The sequence below is a fragment of the Microplitis mediator genome, chromosome 1 (genome assembly GCF_029852145.1).
Source record: "Microplitis mediator isolate UGA2020A chromosome 1, iyMicMedi2.1, whole genome shotgun sequence".
NCBI classification, from domain to species: Eukaryota; Metazoa; Arthropoda; class Insecta; order Hymenoptera; family Braconidae; genus Microplitis; species Microplitis mediator.
In genome coordinates, this window is record NC_079969.1 from 10154322 (window position 1) to 10178369 (window position 24048).

A 24048-nucleotide genomic window follows, 5' to 3' on the forward strand; every position below is an offset into this window, starting at 1 on the left:
AAAAAAAAACGAAAAAAAAAATTTTTTATCATTTTTTGGAGGGGGGCCGCTCTGCCCCACAAAAAATTTTTTTTTTTCAGAATTTTGGCAAAATGTCCATAAATTTGTTCGAAATAGGACAAAAGTAAAATGATCTTATGGTTGAAAGCCACAAAAAGTAATAAAAATCTGTCTATCGGTTGCCCATACGAAAATATTTATAACCGAAAATGTAGTCAAATATGTATCCATGATTATAACTTGGATATATCCTAGATTATATGACATTTTGCCGCAAGATTATAACCGTGAGATATAATTTAGAATTATAATCGAGATTACAATAATCATATTCTAATTTCAAAATTGTAATTTAAATTATAATTTTTCAAATATAATTTTAAATTATAATCCAAATTATAAACCATAGATTATAACTCTAAATTATAATTTAAATTCTAAATTTTCAAATACAATTTTAAAGTCTAATCGAGGTATAAATATATAATTATATATAACTTTATTAAGTTACATATACAATAACAGCCATGAAAAAAATAAAAAAAAAAAATCTCGCCGAGTCATGGGCTCGAACCCAAACTCTTCTGATTCGAAGTCGGATATATTAACAACTGTGCTGAATGAACCACTTGAAAGTAGAAGTTAATTGTATTTATTTGGATACAAATCAACTTTAGAAAATTGAAGACATCAATAAATGATTGATTCTATTATTTGTATTGTATTCAATTATGTTATTGTTTATAGGGTAAAGAGACCAATAGTGGTATACCCACTAATAGCGGGGCAATAATTCCTTCTTTTGGCAAATTAAAAAAAAAATGAGAAGTTAAAATCTTTTAAACTTCACTAAAACTTTTTTAATTTTATATCTGAGTTTTTTATAACATAATTAATCGTTAGAACTTCAAAATTTTTTAGCTGTCATCCCGCTTTGGGTTTTGTTAGTCTATTTCCAAGAATTAAAAAAAAAGTTTTTCTTTATAACATTTATGAATGCGGTAATAAATCAATAGTATATTACACATCTAGGGAAGTAAAGTAAGAAATGTCTCAAATCACATGTAATTGTTGGCCGAGGCGAAGCCGAGGTCAACAAAAATGTGATCTGAGGCTTTCTTATTTACTTTCCGAGGAGTGTATACTATTTTTCTCCTCGACGGAGGCGGAAAGCGGCAACTTTGTTTTGCACAGCGGGACAAAAGTTGACGCTTTCCGCCCGGAGGCGAGATAAAAATTTTATAGACTTTGTTTTCTAAATCATTTTGCAGTTTTTATGAATAGGCTTACGTTGTTTGGTTGTATCTAAATTATTTCACAAAATATTATGATTCAAACACCCGCACAGCTTGATATTCACTCAGAAATTGCGATTCGATAAAATTTTTTAGAACTCAGTTGTATAAAATTTTATATAATTATATAAAATTTTTTCGAGCGAATGTAAAAATATGTATGATTATATTTAAAATAACAGAATTATGTATATTTATATAAAAATATATGATTATATACAGTTATATAAGACTTTATATAAATTTGAATAATTATGTATATTTATATATAATTAAAAATAAAAAGTTTAAAATAATGAGATATAATCATGTATAATTATACAAAATTATATAATTACATATGATTATATATTATTATATATAATTTTTTCTTCCCGGGAACTTCAAAGATATATTTTAGGGTGTAATTTATTATAATTTTGGTTATAACTTCGGATGTATCTAAGGATATAACTTAAAAGATATATTTTAGGATATAGTTTACTATAATTTCGGTTAGAATTTGCGGATATATCTGGGAATATAACCCTAAAAATATATTTTAAGGTATAATCTATTATAATTCTCGTTATAATTTGCGGATATATGTAAGGATGTAACTCTGAAGATACATTTTGGGGTATAATTTATTATAATTCTCGTTAGAATTTTGGATATATCTAAGGATATAACTCAAAAGATATATTTTGGGATATAGTTTATTATAATTCCAGTTATAATTTGCGGATATATCTGAGAATATAACTCTAGAAATATATTTTTGGATACAGTTTATTATAATTTCGGTTATAATTTCGTATATATCTAAGGGTACACCTTTAAAGATATATTTTAGGGTGTAATTTATTATATTTTTGGTTATAACTTCGGATGTATCTAAGGATATAACTTAAAACATATATTTTAGGATATAGTTGACTATAATTTCGGTTAGAATTTGCGGATATATCTGAGAATATAACTCTAAAAATATATTTTGAGGTATAATCAATTATAATTCTCGTTATAATTTGCGGATATATATAAGGATGTAACTCTGAAGATACATTTTGGGGTATAATTTATTATAATTCTCGCTAGAATTTTGGATATATCTAAGGATATAACTCAAAAGATATATTTTGGGATATAGTTTATTATAATTCCAGTTATAATTTGCGGATATATCTGAGAATATAACTTTAGAAATATATTTTTGGATATAGTTTATTATAATTTCGGTTATAATTTCGTATATATCTAAGGGTACTACTTTAAAGATATATTTTAGGGTATAATTTACTATAATTCCGGTTATAATTTGCGAATATATCAGCGAATGTAACCTTAAAAATATATTTTGGATTATAATGTATTATAAAGTTGCTTATAAGTTGTGGATATAATTTTGTGGATATATTCCGACAATATATTTCAAATTATAATAATTATAACCGATTATATTTTAGGTTATAAATTTTTTCGTATGGGTGACCCTGCGGGCCAGCCCCAAAACTTCCCGCTGTTTTCGAGCTCCTCGAGCTCGAAAACATTGTTGTGGATATATTTCGAGCTCTACGAGCTCGAAAATACTTTAGTGTGCCATTGTTTTAAAAAAAAACCGATTTTAGCACTTCTTTCTCCCACGATATCTCAGGAATGAATGGACCGATTTTGATGGTTGCGGCGGCAATCGGCGTATTTTATTGAGTTCTAGAGCTGATAAAATTTTAAAATTGTTTGGTTTAGTTGTTTCGAAGATATTCGCAAAAAACTGTTTTTTACCATTTCTTTCTCCCGCGATAACTCTCGAACGAATTATCTGATTTTGATGATTGAGGCGGCAATCGACGTGTTTTATTGAGTTCTAGAGCTGATTAGATTTTGAAGTTGATCGTATAAGTCGTTTCTGAGAAATCAATAAAAAACTAAAATAAAAAAAAAATTTTAATTCTTATTCTTTGTATAATTTGTAAAATACAGGACCAATTTACCCCAAAATCGAATCAAGACTAAGTTTTGGTGAGCTCTTTTGATCGCCACCAAGTACGTTCAAATCGGTTCATCCGTTCCAAAGATATCGTCGGACAAAACAAAGTTCACACACACACACACACACACACACACACACACACACACACACACACACACACACACACACACACACACACACACACACACGGACGTCCACCCGGGGATAGTCAGAATAGTTTCCTAGGACCTCAAAACGTCGACATCTGATGAAAACTCGATTTTCGAAAATCGGACCGAAACCAATAACTTCCCTTTTTTGAAAATTTGCAATTTTTTTAGCGGGAAGTTAATAATTGGCTTAGGGGGGCCGCTCTGCCCCACCCTCCCCTATTCATGCGAAATGATTTTAAAAAATTATAAGCTGCTGATAATAAAACTTTCACAAATAAAATTCCACTGAGTCTCAAACTGTCGTATGACTCACATCAATTATACAACGAGATAACATTTCATATTGTAGCGAAATATAAAATTTTCCCATAAAAACTATGTCACTATAACTCTTCAATAATTTAATATAATCACTATGTATTATATACATGAAATTATAACTTAGTGAGTTACTAAAACATTTTATAAATTAAAAACATAACATTTTAAGTTTAATTATTCATATGTCAATCAATTATTTAATGAAATAATTATGTATCTCATTAACAGCTGTTTCTATTAAATATTAATTTATTTAAGTATTAAAACTTAGGACCGGAGTGAATGTGGATTGAAATGACATCCGCGTCACTGTGAAATCACTCCGCCTATGAAAAAATCCCTATTCACTCCTTATGCGGAGTGATTTTTTTTAAACTTCGGAACTCCGAGTGAGGGAGTGAATTCGGATTGAAATAACATCCGTATTCACTCCCGACTTTTTCAGTATAACATAAGAAAATTGACTTTTTTTGAGAAAAATATTTCTTCAATATTATATTGAAAGTAAGTAAATTATCTGAAATTTCAGATTAGTCTTAGATTTATTCAGTTTTTATAACATATAATCACTGTCACCAAACTAGGACGCGGGAGATTAAAATTAAAAAAAAAAAATTTATACAGAGAAAAAAAGATTTTTTGGCGCAAGAAATATTTTGCATTATGAATTTAAAATGATTACTTTCTCAGGACGAGAAAAGATTTATTTCGACAAAATCAAAGATAATTCTTGTTTCCGCTTTATAATGAAAAAATTTTCTTGTGGCGGGTGAAAAATTTTCGCGCCAAAAAACTCTTTTTTCTGTATACGAAAAGTCGAAATTCATTCGTGTTACATGACATTTTTTTTTTTTCAACTCCCTTTTCTCTGTAACAAATCACGAATCCCCTTCCTTCAAGAAAATTTTTATGTAATTTATAGATGGCCATTAAGTGGGGTAAAGTGGTGATAAAAACTTGCGAAATTTTTTTTACTAAAATTTTTACAATTAATCCATCTTACCCCAGTTTAAAAACAAATAATTTGACATGTCAAATTTTTAAAATTTTCTTATATCCACTGACCCAAGAGTTAAACAAAAAAAAAATACTATTTTTTAATTTAACAAATCGCGGAAAAGCTTCTTATTTTATAAATTTTCAAATTACCCACTTATCTTATTTAAGTTTTAAAAATAAATGTTATATTTTTTCATTCTTTTATTAACCGCTACTAAATTATAATTTACCATTTAAGTCATGCTAATGCGAGCTAATAAATATTTTACAATCTGTTTTTTTTTTTTTTTTTTTCGTATATTTGAAAATTAAATTTACTCCCTCATCAATTAATTACCAAACAACGGAAACTCTTGTATATATTTTAATTACATAATTTTGAAAGTTGTAAGTAAATGAGAAACAGTTTAAAGTAATTAGAATTTCTTAACTCTTGCAGTTCTCTATCTTTGATACCATTCGCTCTAGATTGTTACCTGTAATGTTTTTTTTTTTTTTTTTACAGACATGAGTTTGTTAAACTTGTGATTGCAATTGTTTTTATTTGAAAATTAAAAAATATGGGGTCGATTTTTTTTTCTGTCGATTGGCGGTTGCCGAAATTAGGGATGGGGGCGGAAGTTGCGAAGACTGGGGTGAAAAATAAAAGTGAGGATTTTATCATTCCAATTAGGTTTTATTAAAAAAAAAAAAAAAAAAAAAAAAATTAATAATAATAATAAAATAAACGATGATTTTAAAGTTTTATTTTTTTCGTCTCCTTCATCTCTTCCGTACGCGCAAACTAATTTCGGTGGCTTAATAAAATTATATTATTTCCTTAGACTCTGATGGAAGTTTACGAATGTCTTGATAAAAATTTACTTACATTTAAATTATAATATTTTTTTATATTTAATAATTATTATTTTTTTTCGCTACACGCAAATAAATAAATTATAAAAATTAATAATTGATAACTTAAAATTTAGAATGTGGTCACAATTTAATATCATTTCAAACAGTAATTTCTTGGTTTTATAAAATAAATTATAATAGTCTTAATTTAAATATTAAAATTTAAAGTTTATCTGTAAATAAATCATGTTACAAGTAATAGAAATTACTGTTTGGTAGATAAAAAAATTAAATTATAATGATATAACGTTTCTGCATCAATATTCGCTGTTCGGAACATAAAAGTTGATATTAAAAAAGTAAAAAAACATTCAGTATGACAAATAAAATTTTCAATGTCGAGCAAATGATTTTATATACAGCGTTATAGAATTATTACTTTCTTCAAGTTGTAGAAAATATATCTTAAGCGCATCAGTTTTTATAGTTTGAAACAATCAAATTTTACTTGTGTTTGTGGGCTTCTAACGTGTGTGAAAGAATTAACCTAAAGTATTAAAAATGCAACTATACCTACATGGCAAGATGACGTATTTTATCATTTCAAACAATGAAAATGAATGAAAATCCGAATAAAATTTATGATTGTTTTTTTTGCGTTTAACAATTGTTAATTTTAAGACAGAAAACATTTTTATCAAGCATTTAAAATTAATAAAAAATAAATTATCGATAAATTACCTTATAAGGACCTAGATTTTCTACTATACAAGTAAAAATAGCCTCTCTTCCAACAGAAATGGTGAGATTGTTGAGTGGTTTTCCAAATCTCGGTAAATCTGAAATAATAATTTATTAATTATTTTAATTATAATTTCAAAAATTATAATTATCAGTCAGAAAAGTTAATTTTTTTTTTTTTTTTTGTGCTGGTGGTAGAAGTACAAGTGTAGAGGGCAACCAAAAAGTTTTCGAAATAAATGTACATATACATAGTAAAATAACTCTGTGAATTCACGGGAGTTTGGATAAGCGGGTCGAGGCAGGATTACGGCAACTCTTCATTTGCCGAGTCTCTAACACCGACTTGAAACTATTTTATTTATTTATTTTTTTTTTTTTTTCGTTATTTCTTTCACTCATTTTAATTTATATTTATTTATACCTTAGTAATGTATGAGTTTTCTTTAAAAACTTTCATTGCAAATTAATCTTTTTAAAAAAACTGAATTTTATTACACCCGCAGTGTACTATTCGATAGATAAAAAATTTTTTACACGAATTAAAAAAAAAAGTCCAATAGTTCGTTTAGAAATTTTCAGTTTCCTTTTGTACTTTTTATCCTAGTAAATTTAAAACACAGCCCTCTCGTGATGACCTTTGACACCTGAAAAAAAAAATCTGGTATTCACGGTCCGCTAGTCCGACCGCAATTACGTTGGCCGGGGTGACAAAAAAACCGTATGCTAAAATCAATGATGAAGAATTGAATAAAAAAAAAGAAAAAAAAAAAGGAAACGAAATTTAAACAATTGACTGCGCTTTTTTTTATTGAAGACCCATAGTATCGATTTTTAATAACGCGGGTATCGAATGAACAAATATTGAACAAGATTTGAAAGATTCTTTGACATCCGTGACATAATGTGGAAGAAATATCCTACTCAGTACGAATGATGTAGATTCGGCTGTCTATCTCACAGAGAACCAAGAGCTCTGAAGTCTGAAAAGAGATGAGACTCTCAACTTAGTTCCACTTGAGTTGATCATACTACGAGTTGTTCAAGATCCTGAGTTGAGCAAAATAGAACGAATCACAAGGCTGGGCACGTTCGCATATTACCCATCCCTCTGACTCACTTCCCAGCCCTCCCCTTGCTCACTTTATACAGCTTCCATTGAAGCCCATAACGTTTCAAACAAATAAACCGTATCAACTTTATTTGTAATCGTGAAATTTCAATACCCACTTTTTATTTAAAAGACAAAAAAGACCTCGACAAGGATTCGAACTCACCACCACTGATTAGAGTTCATTAAAAAAAATATATGTTTCGAACTTTAAATGCTTGTATTTAAAAAATTAATTAACCAATTTATATGATTGATATCTTGTTTGATTCAGTATTTAATTATTCGTCCCTCAGTCCAACAATGAATGAAAAAAAGGATAAAACCTAATAATAAAAATGTATCGAAATTAGAACTTAACTTTATCGAATCTTGGTAACGAAGCAGTCGATTTGAATAATCAAAAATTTATATTGTTTAGCACCGTGTTGTGGTTTGAATAATCTGTTTTAACCAGGTGAGAATAAAATGGGTCGTCTGGAAAGTTTGGTATGATGTAATCATTAATGATAGATGTAAATTTCGTATTATTTTGTAAAATAAAAACACGTATACAATGACGATTGTATAGTGACGTAAATAAGAATATCTTGTATATGCATTGAATACTGAATTATTCAGTGTATTAAGGGTGTGTTTGTCGTAGTGGTTGAATGGGTTGATGGAACTAGTCTGTAATAATGTCCAATCGTCCATTCGATACAGATGTTCTGAGATTATAGATGCGATCAATATCAACCGATTGAGACTTTGAGTTAACTTGTATGGGAATTCAAGTCGGCTTGAGACATGATTTGATCGCCGAACCATCACCAAAACCCGATTATCCTCATACTCCTTAGTCTTGGATGAGGACATGAGGTAACAACATCAAAGCCACCGGTCCCCAATGTCTCAATCATCTGACTTAGCATTTGTAATCGTCTTAAATTATTGCCTTCATTATATGTTAAACTGTTTTATAAGGATGGAGAAGAAGGAGGAGATGGGTAAGAGGGTTTAGGGGGTAAATTTATTATCTAGTATACTATTTTACTGGTATCTTGGGTGTTATAATTTTAATTCGTTGGAACCTTAAATCACTGATTAATCTTTCGTGTGTGTAAGGAAGGGTGGATTACCGGTTAACACGCATCTAAACTTGTCGTCACCTCGGCTCATCAATTTCGGGTGATAGCTAAACAGGCAATCGGGTAATACGTGACTTAATAAACTTATTTTGGTTGCTCCATGTCTGTTTCTCATAAATTTTTTTAATTACTATACACACGGAGAAAACGACTCTCAAAAATATTGAAATATTTAATATATTTAAGTAAGAAATACTAATGCAAATCAATGATTGCATTACTTTTGCTATTTATTACTAAATGTATAGTAAAAATCACAAAACAGTAATTAATACTATATGTTTATCTGAAAAATTTTTATATTATTACTTTTATTACGAATTTATTTGTGTTCTTAAAAAATTACAATCTGTTTAGTAATTTCTGTAAACCAGATGAATAGCGTCGTATTAGGTAGTGTACAACAACTAGAAATTATTACACGGCTTATCATTTTTCCAAAGCAGATCGATAAAATCAAAAGTTGATGGGGATAGCACATTTTTTCACGGAAAAAAATTAATCGTGAATGCAACATGATGCAGTCTTGGTAAATAAACATGATGAAATCATGTTGCATTCACATGATAATCATGTTGCGGTAACATGAGAAGATCATGTTGCATTCACATGATTATCTCATGTTACCGCAACATGAATATCATGTGAATGCAACATGACAAATCATGTGAATGCAACATGATTTTTCTCATGTTACCGCAACATGATTATCATGTGAATGCAACATGACAAATCATGTGAATGCCACATGATTTTCTCATGTTACCGCAACATGACTATCATGTGAATGCAACATGACAAATCATGTGAATGCAACATGATTTCATCATGTTTATTTACCAAGACTGCATCATGTTGCATTCACGATTAATTTTTTTCCGTGTTCTCCGTGTAGAGTTCACTTTTAAATAAAATTCTGAAAAAATTCATATAAATTTATAGATACCTTTTTTGTAGAGTATTAAATTTACTACAAATACGATCTTATGGTACTTTATTGTTAAGCTAATATTTTACCTTGTAATTAATATTCAGATTTATGGTTAAATAGGTCAAGTAAATATTAATTTTTAAAATCATTTCAATTTATATTTATAATTAATCTTATCAATTTAGTTAATTTTTGCCAAACTGTCCCATTTTTCTTAATAATAAAGTTAAATATTGACACTTTATGAAGTGATTTTTTTTTTTTTAATAGAAAATAAAAAAAAAATTGGTTTCTGATGAGTGATTTTGTGGACTGAACATGAGTAAATATAAATGGGCGGCCACTCATGACCCAATTTAAACTATTTCTCGTTACGTTAACCGTCGGGAGCACGGCAACTAGCATTTATATATGGTATGAGAAGTTTAAGTTGAAGTAGTAGGATGACTAATACAAATTCAAACACTGAAAATTAGAATGATTAAAACTTGTTAAATCAACGAGGGAGATTCAGGATGTGATTTAAAATTCAAATATAATTTTTTTTTTTTTTTTATTAATAATAAACTCTCTCAACTATTTCAGTATCTACAACTCAATAAAATATTTCTAATACAATTAACCGTCGTTTTTATGGTCTCTGTTAATTATTATTATTATTATTTAGAAGGTCTGAGTGTGTGAAATAAAATTAAGTTATAAAATACTCGAGTGAGTTGATCATGAATTCTCTTTGCTTTTGACTCTGTTGAGATTTAATATTTTTTACTCTTTCCTCTTTCCGCGACGACATAGCAAAATGTCCTTCTGTCACAGACGGATACATGTAATGATATATGTATCAAATTTTATTTAACACTTATGTCGATCCCAAAGGACGTGATTAAATTTTTGTCTTTGTCGACTAAACGAATTTGATACAAGACGGAGCGTAATTTGATAGATGTGACACTGAGGTGCACAGGTGTGTTGTTATTGGTTAAAGGAAAAAATATATTTACGAGATGACACCGACAATTGATTAGATATCTTTTTACTTATCATTTTTTCAAAAATAATTAGATGGGATAAAAATAATTACAAGTTTTTGTTTCAATTTAATTTCATAGGAAAAGAAATAGAAATGAAGGAAAATTTGTAAGAATATTTTTTTTAGGAAATTTAATTTCCTAAAAAAAAGGTCTGATTACACTTTAATGCACAATGAGCCTATCGCCCTTAAAATTTATTTTTAAATAGTGTAGTTATAATTTTGGTAATTTTTTGAAATTTTGATGACAGGTTTCTTATAATTAAAATTTTGAGAAAAATAATGAAAATAAATAAAAATTGACAAGAATATTATTGATAGAAAATTTAATTTCCTACAAAAAAGGTCTGATTACAATTTCATGTACAACGAGCCCTTCGCCCTTAAAATCAATTTTCAAATAGTGTACTTATAATTTTGGTAATTTTTTGAAATTTTGATGACAGCTTCCTTTTAATTAAAATTTTGGGAAAAATAATGAAAATAAATAAAAATTGACAAGAACATTTTTGATAGGAAATTAAATTTTTTACAAAAAAGGTTTGATTACAAATCTTCCTTAACCGTCAAAGTGAATTTTGAAAAATATAAATTATTTCGCAACATCAACGCTTTGCTCTCTTGGTACAAAAAAAATCCACTTAAATTGTTATCACATAAAAATTTATCTGAGCACTCAACGTGATTTAATGAAAGTACACATACACATACAAGTAATCATACATATACGAATAATTAAACGATATTATTAACACGCAAGTATTAAATAAAAAATATATAAAGACATAAAGTTTAAATAAATCAAGGCAGTGAATTAATAGATATAAGAGAGGTATTATCTAGCTCATTAATGGTAACTCGGTAATTTAAATCCACCCTCATGGCACTCTGTCTCAATCCTCAACCCTTCTGTTTCGCCAGGCCACGCTCACTTGGTTCCCTCTTGGCTCCTTCCAGCCCTCCCACTGTACTGTCTAATCTGTATACCATCAAGTCGAAATCTAGTTCCAGAGTTGCTTAAGCGACAACTATCTTGACACATTCAATTTATATAAACTTTATTTCTCACTAAGAAGATTACTTCATTTCTATAACTAAAACTTGTCTAGTTACTAGTCACCAAATTCCAATTTCCAATTTCAAACGTTCATACTTTCCCGTCTTAAGCCGATTAATTAATTACTCCAGCTTAATTGTTCACTTTTAATCACTCACTTTGTAAATTAATCATATTTGAACAGATTTTGGGGCAAATTGGTCAGTATAATTATTGATAAATTAGTTTATAGTCAAGTTAATTTTTAATCAAAATGAACACTTGAATAGAGAAAAAAAAAATATTGTCTCAAATTGACCCATCACTATTAATTGTCTATAAAATAAATTAAAGTAACGCACGCAAGTTAAATACATATATTATAAAGTATGAGGCAAGTACTTGGAGTGTAAAATATGTTGTCAGAGCATGTGAAACGATACAATCATTTTTAAAAAACTTTTTTTTTGTGCCTAACCCAGGATCGGAGGACTAAAGGCTTGACTGAAATTGCCTGTGGTAATTTTTTTATTTTTTTTTTTTAACGGTAGCCAATTACTAATAGTCCGATGTACAATTAGATTTATTGGTGTTTTATAATTTGACGACGGAATGGTACAATGCCAGGAGGATTTACGAGGACGTTGCACTATTTTTTCCTGGACTACGAGTTCTGTGTGCGATGCCAAGCCTATATAAGCCCCACGTGTAAGAGTTTGAAAGAGGATGGGTTATAACTATCATGAGATTTAAAACCACGAATCCAATATTCTGCACTTCTTTTTTATCATTTAAATTTTTTTTTGAGATCAATTGGGTTTAGAACGAAAATGCATTTCAATGTAATCAAGATTAAAATCTTAATTTATGGAAAATTAATGAAAAGTCATAAGTATATTTTTGATAGGAGATTTTATTTCCTTTAAAAAAGGGTCTGATTAAATTTTCACATACAATGCCTTCAGACCTTACAATCAATTTTTAAAATAAAGGAAAATTGATGATAAATTTTTTTTTATGGAAAATTAAATTCTTTACCAAAAAAGTTTAATCAAGTATTCAGGTAAATTATCCTTCAGAGTTTCAAATAAATTTTTGAAAAATATATATTTTGTTATGCCTCCATTCATTACACGCAGAGAATTTTATAGTATTTTTTACATAAAAAATTTATAGAAAAATTACTATGTCATAGTAACATGAAGACAGTATGGAATTATTGTACAAATTACCGATAACGTAGGAGTTTTTAAAATACATCGAACAGAATTTACAAGGTGCAATGTAATTTTGACAAAGCAACAGATTAAATTTTATCCAAGAAATTAAAATTTCTTAATCTGTTGCTTTGTCAAAATTACAATGCACCTCCCGTGTAAAAAAAATCGTTAAAAAAAGGTTAAAAAAGTGTTTACTATTCTAAACTTCGAAACGTGACACAACGACGAACGTTTTTTAAACTTTTGAAAATTTCGGGGAAAAATCAATAAATGTCCTAATATTATAAAGATATGATAAAACGAAAAATGGTCAGAAATAGTTCGAAATCCGTTTATTCTGATCCAATTGTGTACCGAAAAATGTTAATTTGTAGTATTAAGTGAATTGTTTATTTCTGTGCATTTTTAGAAGTTTGAAAATTGTTTGAAAAAAGGTCGTCATTGTGTCAAGTTTTGAAGTTTTGAATAGTCAACACTTTTTTAACATTCTTTCAACAATTTTTTTTACACGGGCTTGTAAATTCTGTTCGATGTATTTTAAAAAAATTCCTACGTTATCGGTAATTTGTACAATAATTCCATACGGTCCTCATGTTACTATGACTATAGTAATTTTTCTATAAATTTTTTATGTAAAAATACTGTAAAATTCTCTGCGTGTAGTTTCACGGTCACTTCCAAAAGTGGAGACATGTTCTTACGCTCGCTATCAGTCGCCATGACTATCCGGGTCGAAATATCTAGCCTCAATCTAGCCTCACTGAGTAAAAAAAGCATTTTGAACCTCAAATAATGTTCATAGAGCCTCAATGACCCTCAAAGAGCCTCAAATAATACTAATCGAATTTAAATTATACAGTCGAGTAGTAGGTTCATATGAGGCCCTTGAGGCTTTTTAAAAATCTTTGAGAATAATTTGAGGCTCATTGAGGCTTTTTGAACATAATTTGAAGCTCAAAATGCTTTTTTTACTCAGTGAGCCTGGATTGAGGCTTACTTGGGTTCGATGAGGCTAGATTGAGGCTAGATATTCCAACCCGGGTACTTATTGTTTAACTTTTCTCAGAGCGTAATAATATCAGTTGTATAGCATCACTTGCAATCGCTGACTGCCGGGCATCACGAATGTTTGCCCGCGGACATTAAATCCGCGACTTTATAATAATTTATTTACTTATTTAATTTTTTCAGTACCATTGTAAGCGTGAGTGTGTTAACGTACTATTGTAACTACACACACAAAACTTTTGAAAAAGAGAGCACATTACCGATTTACAACGTCGCGGATTTAACGTCTGCGGATGAAACGTTAGGGAACCTAAATGTATTACAAATATATTACAAGTAAATTGATTTAAATGTCTTACAACTATAATAACAATAGTGCTAATTATAGAAACTAAGGAATTATACTTTTATTCTACTTAAACCAAAGTTATTCTTAATTATAAATTCTGTAATTATTCTTAATTCTTTCAGCCCTTCTTTCTGACTAACTACCGGCAGTCGCTTCTTAAACATTTCATTTAAACAATACATTTAAAAGTGAAGTTTTCAGTGTTATTTGTCAATAAATAAAAAAAACTCTACTCAAATTAAGAATTCGAGTGTCGTTATTATTCAAGAAAATCCCAAAAACTCTTAAGGCATAACAATTTATATTTTTAGTATTTTTGTAAAACTTTGATTACAGCTGTCTTTAAATTAAAATTTTGAAAAGAGGAATGATAATAAAGGAAAATTGATCTTGGCCTTTTTTACAAAAAATGAAATTTTCTATAAAATATACCTCATAACATTTAACCATAAAACGAATAGTTTGCTCCCAAAAGTATTTTCAAATGAAAAATATTATCAAGTCAGACCAGTTCTGGCACTTGCTCTACTTTCTCAAGCTCTAAAATTTAAATGATTAAAAATAAAAATTGCTCCCATAAAAGGGCCATTACATGTTATACTGTCGTTTTTATAGTTTCTGTAGCAGTAAAATGTGGTATTTTCCCTCTACTCCGAGTTGGTAGCGCGAGGTACGACAGTAGTCTCTTGTTTAGTTTTACTGTGGGTTATAGCGACACGATGATCGCGGGTGGTTTAACCTCTACTCGCACGAAATGTCCCAACAAATGTTTAATCCGAAGTGTAACTCGACCAAATAATACACACACACACACTCCCTATTCCCAACTCATGCATCATATTTGCCTACATCCGAATCAACCGAGTTGAGCCCACACCCTGGGTCTAGTCCTTCCATTCCATAGCACTCCATTTTGATTTATCAGATGTAACGTGACCTCAACCCAACGATTTTAAATTCAAACCAACCGGTTCCATGTCACCCTCCTCAACCCAAATAATTCTATGGGTAATTAGATTTTTTTTTCTTAGCTCCAGAGAGTAAAATGCAATAAATTAATTAAATTAAATTTAAATGGTTTATAAATTAGCTTAGCCCTAAGGTTTATTCCAACGACATTTTAAATATTTACTGAGATTGGCAAGTGAGCCAACTATCGATTTATAACAACTCACTCTTTATAAACTCGCTGTATAACCAGAACAGAATAGAACAGAACCCATACAAGAAGATCGCGCTGTCGAGGCAAAGTAACATTGAGTGTAACATTTATATCGGAAATCGAAATCAATAAGTAATACATCAGAGTTGAGAGCAGTTAATTTTTTTTCTCGATCGTGTATGCACATGTATTTAAACTTTATAAAGAATTGAGGAATTGCTTTTTATATTTTTTAATATATATATATGTCTAGGGATAGATGGGTGAAATAAAAATAAACGAGGTGATTATATCTTTGTAGGGAGATTAAACGCCGTCATCGACGTGAATAAGTGCCGATATATATTTTCTACGAGTATTTTTTAATGACAAGGAAATTAAAAAATAAACGATTTAATTTTTTTTTTTTTAGGGATGTAAATATTTTTTAGATAAGATTCTTGTTATAAAGTTTGTTTGGCGTCACGCGAGCTGAGCTATTTTGCAAGAAAGTAATTGAAGATGTTTTGTGGGAATGAATTAAATGAGTTTGGACGTTAGTTATGTAAACGAATTCAAAGTTTAAATAGAAAAAATTGTTTATTTATTTTAGTTCTTAGTGCCTCAAATTATTTTTATTTTTTTGTTAACGTTTTAATCTTTTTTAAATTACCATCAACGAATTACGCCCGAATTTTATTTAAAAATAGTAATTTCATAAAATTATTACTTGAGAATTTAATTTCTTTAAATTTCGCGAAAAAGTTTTTTAAATAACAAAAATATTTGTGCCCCATTATACCTCATATTGAAAAAATTAATTTTCAATAAAATTATTGCTCACTAATTTTTTAACATGAAAATAAAAAACAATTTTCATAATAATTTCAATTCGATTCATCTTGTCCCAATAAAACATATTTTATCTAAAACAGCTGGGTCATTTGTCTGCGGCAAACCAACTGCACAAGTGCATTCAGATAAAATTCGACCCTAGATTCAATTCAAGTGGAGTTTTGATCGCGCATCTGTACTATATATATATACATAAGAATATATGATATTGCTGATCCTGCTGACTGTTCACATCACGTTTTTTATATTTAATATTTAATATTCCATCACTTTTATTTGGCTAAGAGCAAGCTGACCGGTCTAGCTCTGCAATCAACGTCTACCCTTAAGTAAAATTAATTTCATATATTTTTTTTTCGAACCCTTTGTCAAGATGTTATTACAGAAGGCTATCAGGGAAGTAATAAAAAAAAAATTAAACTATCAACTGCCTGACGTAATTAGCTCAGAAAATTGCTTCTTCTCGTCATAAAACATCTTTCAATCTACAATAAATTATGTTTTGATGATATATAAATACTATACGCGGTCTACGACCTAAATAATATCACACACTAATAGAAGGATTTATTAGCTTTTAAAAAGATTTCTTAGTATTTAAGAAATCATGTTTTAAAGAAATTTCCAGTAATACTGTCCATTTTATTACCTTATACACTGTAAAAAAATTTTCGGATTAAACGGTGTAAATTAAAAATTTTTATACCGCTAAACGTGTAAATGTATAATTCACGATAATTTTGCGTTAAGAAAATTGATCATAAAAATATTGAAATGTTAAAAATACTATTTAATATCTAAATAAAATTAATGTAGCTATTGATTGAGTAGTTAAAAATATTCAATGGTCGTTTATTGCTCATTAATCAAAATTACAACGAGTAACACGGAATGGTGTAAAAAAAAGTAGATTACATCGTGTTAAAATTACATGGATGAAAAATTTACACTGAGAGAATTTTACGCCGTTATTTGACACTACACGGCCGTGTAAAGTTCTCCGGGTCCATTTTTACACCGAAATTTTTTACGGTGTATTTTTATTTATATAAACGTAGCTAACGTTGAAAAAAGTTACTATGTAATTTATCAAAATATACACGGTGGTCTGTTCGTTATGAAATTTGGACCAGTTGGATTCAGTTATTGAAGTAGTCTTTTGAATACTAAATAACTAAATCCATTCGGATTTCAGTCGTTTAATTTTATTGGATTGATTGATTCCCGGATCAAAAATAAAACTTAATTTAGACTTGGTTTACCAAGTCGAAATTTGGAGCCGTTTTTCACAAGACAAACTCGACATTTTTTTACGGAGATATGAAGTACATTGAGTTTTCGCCTTGGTTTAGACTTAACTGGCTTACTTAGTCACGATTTAAGACGAAATAGTTGAAATCAAATCGAAATCGACTTGATTTATACTCGTTCGACTTAAATTTTAAGGCGAAAAAGTCTAAATCAAGTCAATATTGACTTAATGTAGACTTAAATTATAAGGCGAAAAAGTCAAAACTACGGTGAAATAATTTTTATATATTAAGGCGAAAGTAAGGCAAATAAATGACTTTTTTTCGACTTGGTTCAGCAAGTCAAAATTAAGGTGAATGACCATCGTGCTCGAAGTAAAAATGAATAAGTTCAAACTAAGATCAAAAAATACAAATTAGTTGAAACTACACGGAAAGAAAATTATGGCAGCGGTTCCCATAATTTTGTGAAATTTTTTCCTATACCATCATAGGAATTACGACCATAAATTATGGGAGCGATTCCTATAATTATAGGAATGTTTCCCATAATTATAGGAATAGTTCCTATAATTTATAGGAATACTTTCTATAATATTATGGGAATCATTCCTATAATTATAGGAATGGTTCCTATAATTTATAGGAATACTTTCTATAATATTATGGGAATCATTCCTATAATTTATGGGAATGGTTCCTATAATTTATAGGAACCATTCCTATAAATTATAGGAATCATTCCCATAATATTATGGGAATGGTTCCTATAATAGTATGGGAACTATTCCCATAATATTATACATTGAAAAAAAAATCGTATTTGGCAAAAAAATATTAAAATTTTTAGCAAGAATTTTTTGTCAGCACAAAACATTCAAGAAAATTCAAATTTCGGGAAATTTCTACACTATTGTGCAAAAAAAAAAATTAATGATATTATAGGGATGGTTCCCATAACATTATGGGAATAGTTCCCATAATATTATAGGAATAGTTCCTATACCAATATGGGAACCATTCCCATAATATTATGGGAATCATTCCCATAATATTATGGGAATCATTCCCATAATGGTATGGGAACCATTCCCATATCATTATGGGAACCATTCCCATAATGGTATGGGAACTATTCTCATACTATTATGGGAATGGTTCCCATAATATATGGGAACCATCCCTATCGTAGTATAGGTACTATTTCCATACCATTATGGGAACCATTCCCATAATGCATAGCAAAACTTCCCATAATTTTCTTTTCGTGTAAGATGAAAAAGTTCATATGGTTGAAAAAAATTTAATAAATTTAATTTAAGTCGAAAAAGTCGAGATTTCATCGAAAAATCGTCGGCAAATCGATAACTTCAAAAGAAAATAAGGTGAAGCGAGCCTGAATCAAGTTTAATTTTTGACCCGGGTTATTGAATAACTGTATCTGCAGTTCTGATGAGCGACCTCAACACATAGGTAGTAATTGGTAAGCAAAGACCTCAGCTTTATAGTAGAGTACACCGGTCTTTTATCACCTGCTGGAGAAGCTACTGGCTATCTATGACCTGCGCTACCATGGGTGAGGTTTTTTCTAAGATCAGACGAATTGACGGAGGTTAAGTTGTTACGCAGTAAAAGCTCTGTGTACGCACCCTCTATGAAATATAAACAATAAAATAAAATAAATAAAATAATTTTTAAGACCACTAAAAAAAAAAAGGATCGTAAAAACAATTTCCTAAACAGCGAAACGTGATGACATAAAATTTTCATTGGAACAACCTTGCGTGTCAGAAATTACTCGTATCCGGTATAATATGCTCAGTATACTACGTACTATACCCATACTATTAGACTGAAAATCGATTTTCATTCGCTTATATTAGACCCGAGTAATCGTCGAAGCATTAGCGCTCGCGATCGCTAATTCAAAGTCAAACAATCTCCCAAATAAGCACGAATATTATTTTTATATCTATTGTTATAACTTCCTTGAATCCTTATTCTTTTATCTGTCAATAAAATAATAAAAAGCTTAAGGCATTATTAAAATAGAAATGAAAGGCATAAGGCATTGAATTGAAAACTGCCTGTTGAATTATATTTTTACTGACTCGGCTTTTGTATTAATAATAGTAGTAGTATAAGTCGATGGTTATGAGAAAGTATAAGAGAATAATAAATTAGTTTTTTAAAATCCGCATATCTTAGTCTGACCGGTTCCTTTTACTTTAAAACTCAATTATTTTAAATAACTGAGGAGTAACTTTATTTTTTATTAAAACTAGTATTTGGATCATACTTTTTGTGTAATTTCTAGAAACATGAATACCAACAACCCTAAGTTTTGAAATCAAAAATTTTTTTCGAAAAAATTTTTGTAATCGAATTATAGGCATGTGGGTACTCAAACCGTAGGAAATTGGATAATTTAAAAAATAGTCACCCATTAAAAAAAGAAAAAAAATTTTTATTTTTTGAATTTAACATTTAATGGAAAACGAGTTGAACTATACTTTTGCTCAGCTTTTGTAGTAATAATAGCAGTAGTATAAGTCAATGGTTATGAGAAAGAATTCGAGAATAATGGATTAGTCTGCAAAATCCTTATATCTTATCCGGGGTGGTGTCTTTAACGTCCTTTGATTTTCTTTAGAATCCCTCCGGCGAGAGTAGATTGTCTTTTCCGTAGAAAATAATTTAACTGAGTAGTATAAGAGAGGATGGGTGAGAGCGTTATCTCTACCGGTGCAGTTTTCACGCGGTGCTATTGACGTTGCAAACTACTTTCTACTCTCCTGCTATGTCTTTTACTTCTTATACTTCTTCAACTTCTTATACTTGTTCTACTTCCACTTGTTGTCTAGTCTATCGTTATCCTTTTTCTTATAGCGTGCGACACCTGGCTCAATTGCATTCTCAAACTTCCGAGGATATTTTCAAAGACCCGATTATTATCCGCGTCGCGTGTGTATATTCACCGACGGTTAAAATCACCTCGGGCTAAAATAATATATAATATATAAACTTGAACCGAGTCATAACAGTTTGAATGTTTATTTAATACCCGATTCAAAATTTCATTATTTTTATTTATTCCTGTTCATCATCATTGTTTCCCTCTTCGACACAAACGAAAATTATTTATTAAATGTTAAATTGTTCTTTTTTAAATTTAATACGATCCTTGAATTTATTTTTAATTAAATAGTTTATTTAAATGAGTCTTCAGTCTAATTAGTAATTCAATATCTTCACCAGTACCAACGCACTCCTATTGCAATATAGCGACAGGTTAAAAGAAACAACAAACTTTCTTGTTCATACTGAAAAAAGTTTAAAAATTGCTTGAATAATAGAACAATAGTATAATGTCTGAGTTTAAACAATTAAGTAAAATTGCAAGAGGTCGAAAAAATTTAATTACTTCTATTTTACATTACATATAAAATTCTGTTATATATCTATTAGGGTGAGCCAAAAAAACCAACCTATCGAATTTATGTCTTGAAAAGGACCTATATATCGAGAAAAAAATTCTCCCACTGGGCAAAATTTTTAGCTCAATTTTAAAAGGTGTCGGTGGCCATTTGAAATTTTCCATTTAAATAACATGCAAAAAAATTTTTTTTGATTAAAAATATTATAACTTTTGAACCGTGTGAGATAAAAATTCGGCTCAAAAATATTCTTGTATGGTATTAAATTTCTTTAAAAAAAGTCCTGGGAGTCGAATTTGTGAACTTGATATTTCATATACTAACAGGCCATCAAAGTCTAGAGTAAACAGAATCATACAAATTTAAGGCTTTATTATCATAAAAATATCAATACGAGAAAATTTGTTCTACATGTAGTGCAATGAAATCACCAACAATATCCACGTTGTAACAAATAATATTTTGTTATCGATCACAATAAAAGAAAAATATTTGGGAAATCCAAATAAAGCCTTAAATTTGTATGATTCTGTTTACTCTAGACTTTGATAGTCTGTTAGTATACGAAATATCAAGTTTACAAATTCGACTCCTAGGACTTTCTTTTAAGAAATTTAATGCCCTACAAGAATATTCTAGAGCCGAATTTTTGTCTCACATGGTTCAAAAGTTATAATATTTTTAATCAAAAAAATTTTTTTGCATGTTATTTAAATGAGAAATTTCAAATGGCTACCGATACCTTTTAAAATTGAGCTAAAAATTTTGCCCAATGGAAGAATTTTTTCTCGATATATAGGTCCTTTTTAAGACGTAAATTCGATAGGTTGGTTTTTTTGGCTCACTCTAATATCTATATAATAACATTAAGAACAAATTATTGCCTTCATTTCTTCACTTTTTTTAGTATTTTTTAAAAATTTGTATTTTTTAAAACTCGTCTTTTCCAATTAACGTTTGAATGTTTGAAACGACTCGCATGTCCAAAACAGTAGTAAGGATTTATATTATGGTATGATAATAATGTATTTCTTTTTGATGTCAAAAGAAAGAAATGCAGCGATGAAAGAGTTAGAGCGTAAGAGGAAGAAAAAAGACGATTAGCAAAGTAAAATACGTCTATTAAACTTCTAGACTATGACGATGCACCTTTATTACTGGATTATGATAGTAATCATCCTTCCGATTCTAACCTATTTGATCCTCCTAGATGGGTCAGTACATTAGAAAAAGAAAATATTGAATTAAATAACAGTGATGTACCAACTCCATTACAACTATGGGAGCAACGTAACTCTTATCAATAGTTTGCCTTTCATTAAAGCCGAAACAAACGAAACGGAAATTCAGGTTCCGCAATGATAATAGAGAAATATTTAAGATTATAGGCAAACAAAAACTACATGGATTAAGAGACGAGCGGGACTATTTCTTGAAGATATTGTTAATATCACAAGACGAGAGGATACGACGTGAATAGTGATTTGATTACTATTAGACGCTCTGTGTAATGATTAGTTTTAAAATAGTCAGACGTTCATTAAAGTGATTAATTTTAAGCTATCAGACGCTCTTTATAGTGATTAGTTTTAAAATAGTTAGACAGTAATTGAAGTGATTAGTGATAAGTTATCAGACGCTCATTGAAGTGCTTTATTTTACATTTATAAACATGTTATAAAATTGATTAGCATTTATTTTAAGTACTCTCTAAAAACGAATTAGTGAAAATCACTATTTGGCAGTGAATAGTCACTTATTGCTAGAGCAAAGTATACCACTATTTGAATTACTGATATACTTTTCACTAGCAAATAGTGAATAGTCACTAATTTCACTATTTCATATTTAAGAGAGTACGCTATAAAATTATTATTTTTAATTTCCAGAAATTCTTCATCTGTGCCTTCCGTACTTGGACCTGCAGAAAGAACTGCGGTTGGTTCTCCTGTTCCAAAAATATTATGGATACCCTCAACGCGGATGTGTACGGTAAGTGCAGCTAGTTTAATTCGCAGTAAATCGATATTGTGTATCAATTCAGTTAATATAAAATAGTCAGAGAGGCTTCTAACGTCGATCACTGGGTAAACTGTTAGGGGCTCTGTGGGTTACTAGTAAAAGAGATTTTTATGAGTTAATTATACGTTGTTTATAATAATTAAATAAAAAAGTTTATTTAATGATTATTAAATTAAGAATGCATGTAGTAAAAAATATCTCTAATTTTCCAACGCGTTATTTGCTTTTTTTTCTTCATTTTATTGGGGCGCTCAATCTTCCCACCTCCTCTAAGAGAAATTATTCGTGGAAACATTGATAATAAAATTTTTTGTCATTATGTTATATAGGATATACTATATTACACCACTTAAAAAGGTACCTATCGCTTTGTTGAATAACGGAGGAGTACTCGGGCCAGAATTGTTTCCAAGTTTGGAATATAATAGTTCTAAAATATGTTCGTTAACGGCCACCACATGAGGCTGGGCGTGATCTAGTGGCGAGCACCGAACTATTCCCGCTGCTGCTGCCTAGCACCGGTGACTTTCCCCTCCATATCTATCTTTTCTCCCAAGAAAGTTTTCTCTTGGTTCAAGTAACTTTTGTTCTTGGTTGGAGCATACAAACAGTCTTGTGTTGAAAGAATAGTACTTATCCCGAGAAATTTTATTTTCTTCAAACAAAAAAATGCAATATTGCTAAAAAAAACTAACATATCTTTCTTTAAAAAAATATTGGTTATATTAAGAAATAAAAACTCTTGAAACAAGTAAAAATTTGTTGGTTTAAGCATAAAAATATGTTGACTAGAGGAAATAAAATTTTGATTCAAGATAATTATTTGAAGTGAAGTGAGAATTGACGCCTTTGTTTGGTGTAGAGCCGAGCACTCAGTTCTTTTGAACCATTGTACTCGGCCATACTAGGTCAATTCTCGTTAAATTAAGGTTGAATTGGCAGATTTATGGATTTCGAGAATCGCAGAAATCTGCCCATGCCAACCTCCAATAGGTTAGGCCGAGTACCATCACAGATCCCCAAGATGTCTTTCCTTACATCCTCTAAGGTCCTGCATTGGCTCAGCAAGTGAAGAGGAGTTTCGTCCTCTGAATTGCATCTGGGGCATACCGAGTCATCGTTGATGCCCATGAACTTCAGATGCCTCCCGGTAAACCAGTGCCCTGTAACGAACCCGACAATAATCCTCAGTTTGGATCTATCGAGCTCTA

The 24048-nt window shown here is 29.6% G+C and overlaps 1 protein-coding gene across 2 annotated transcripts in view; it reads right to left on the minus strand.

Moving 5' to 3' along the window:
- The window catches only part of LOC130674144 (lachesin-like), a 57623-nt gene that overhangs the window by 24332 nt on the left and 9243 nt on the right, over positions 1 to 24048 (minus strand). For both annotated transcript variants that reach the window (XM_057479419.1, XM_057479415.1), the window contains exon 2: positions 6318 to 6415. In XM_057479419.1, coding sequence (XP_057335402.1) covers positions 6318 to 6415 — 98 coding nt within the window. The remainder of the gene's footprint in view (positions 1 to 6317; positions 6416 to 24048) is intronic.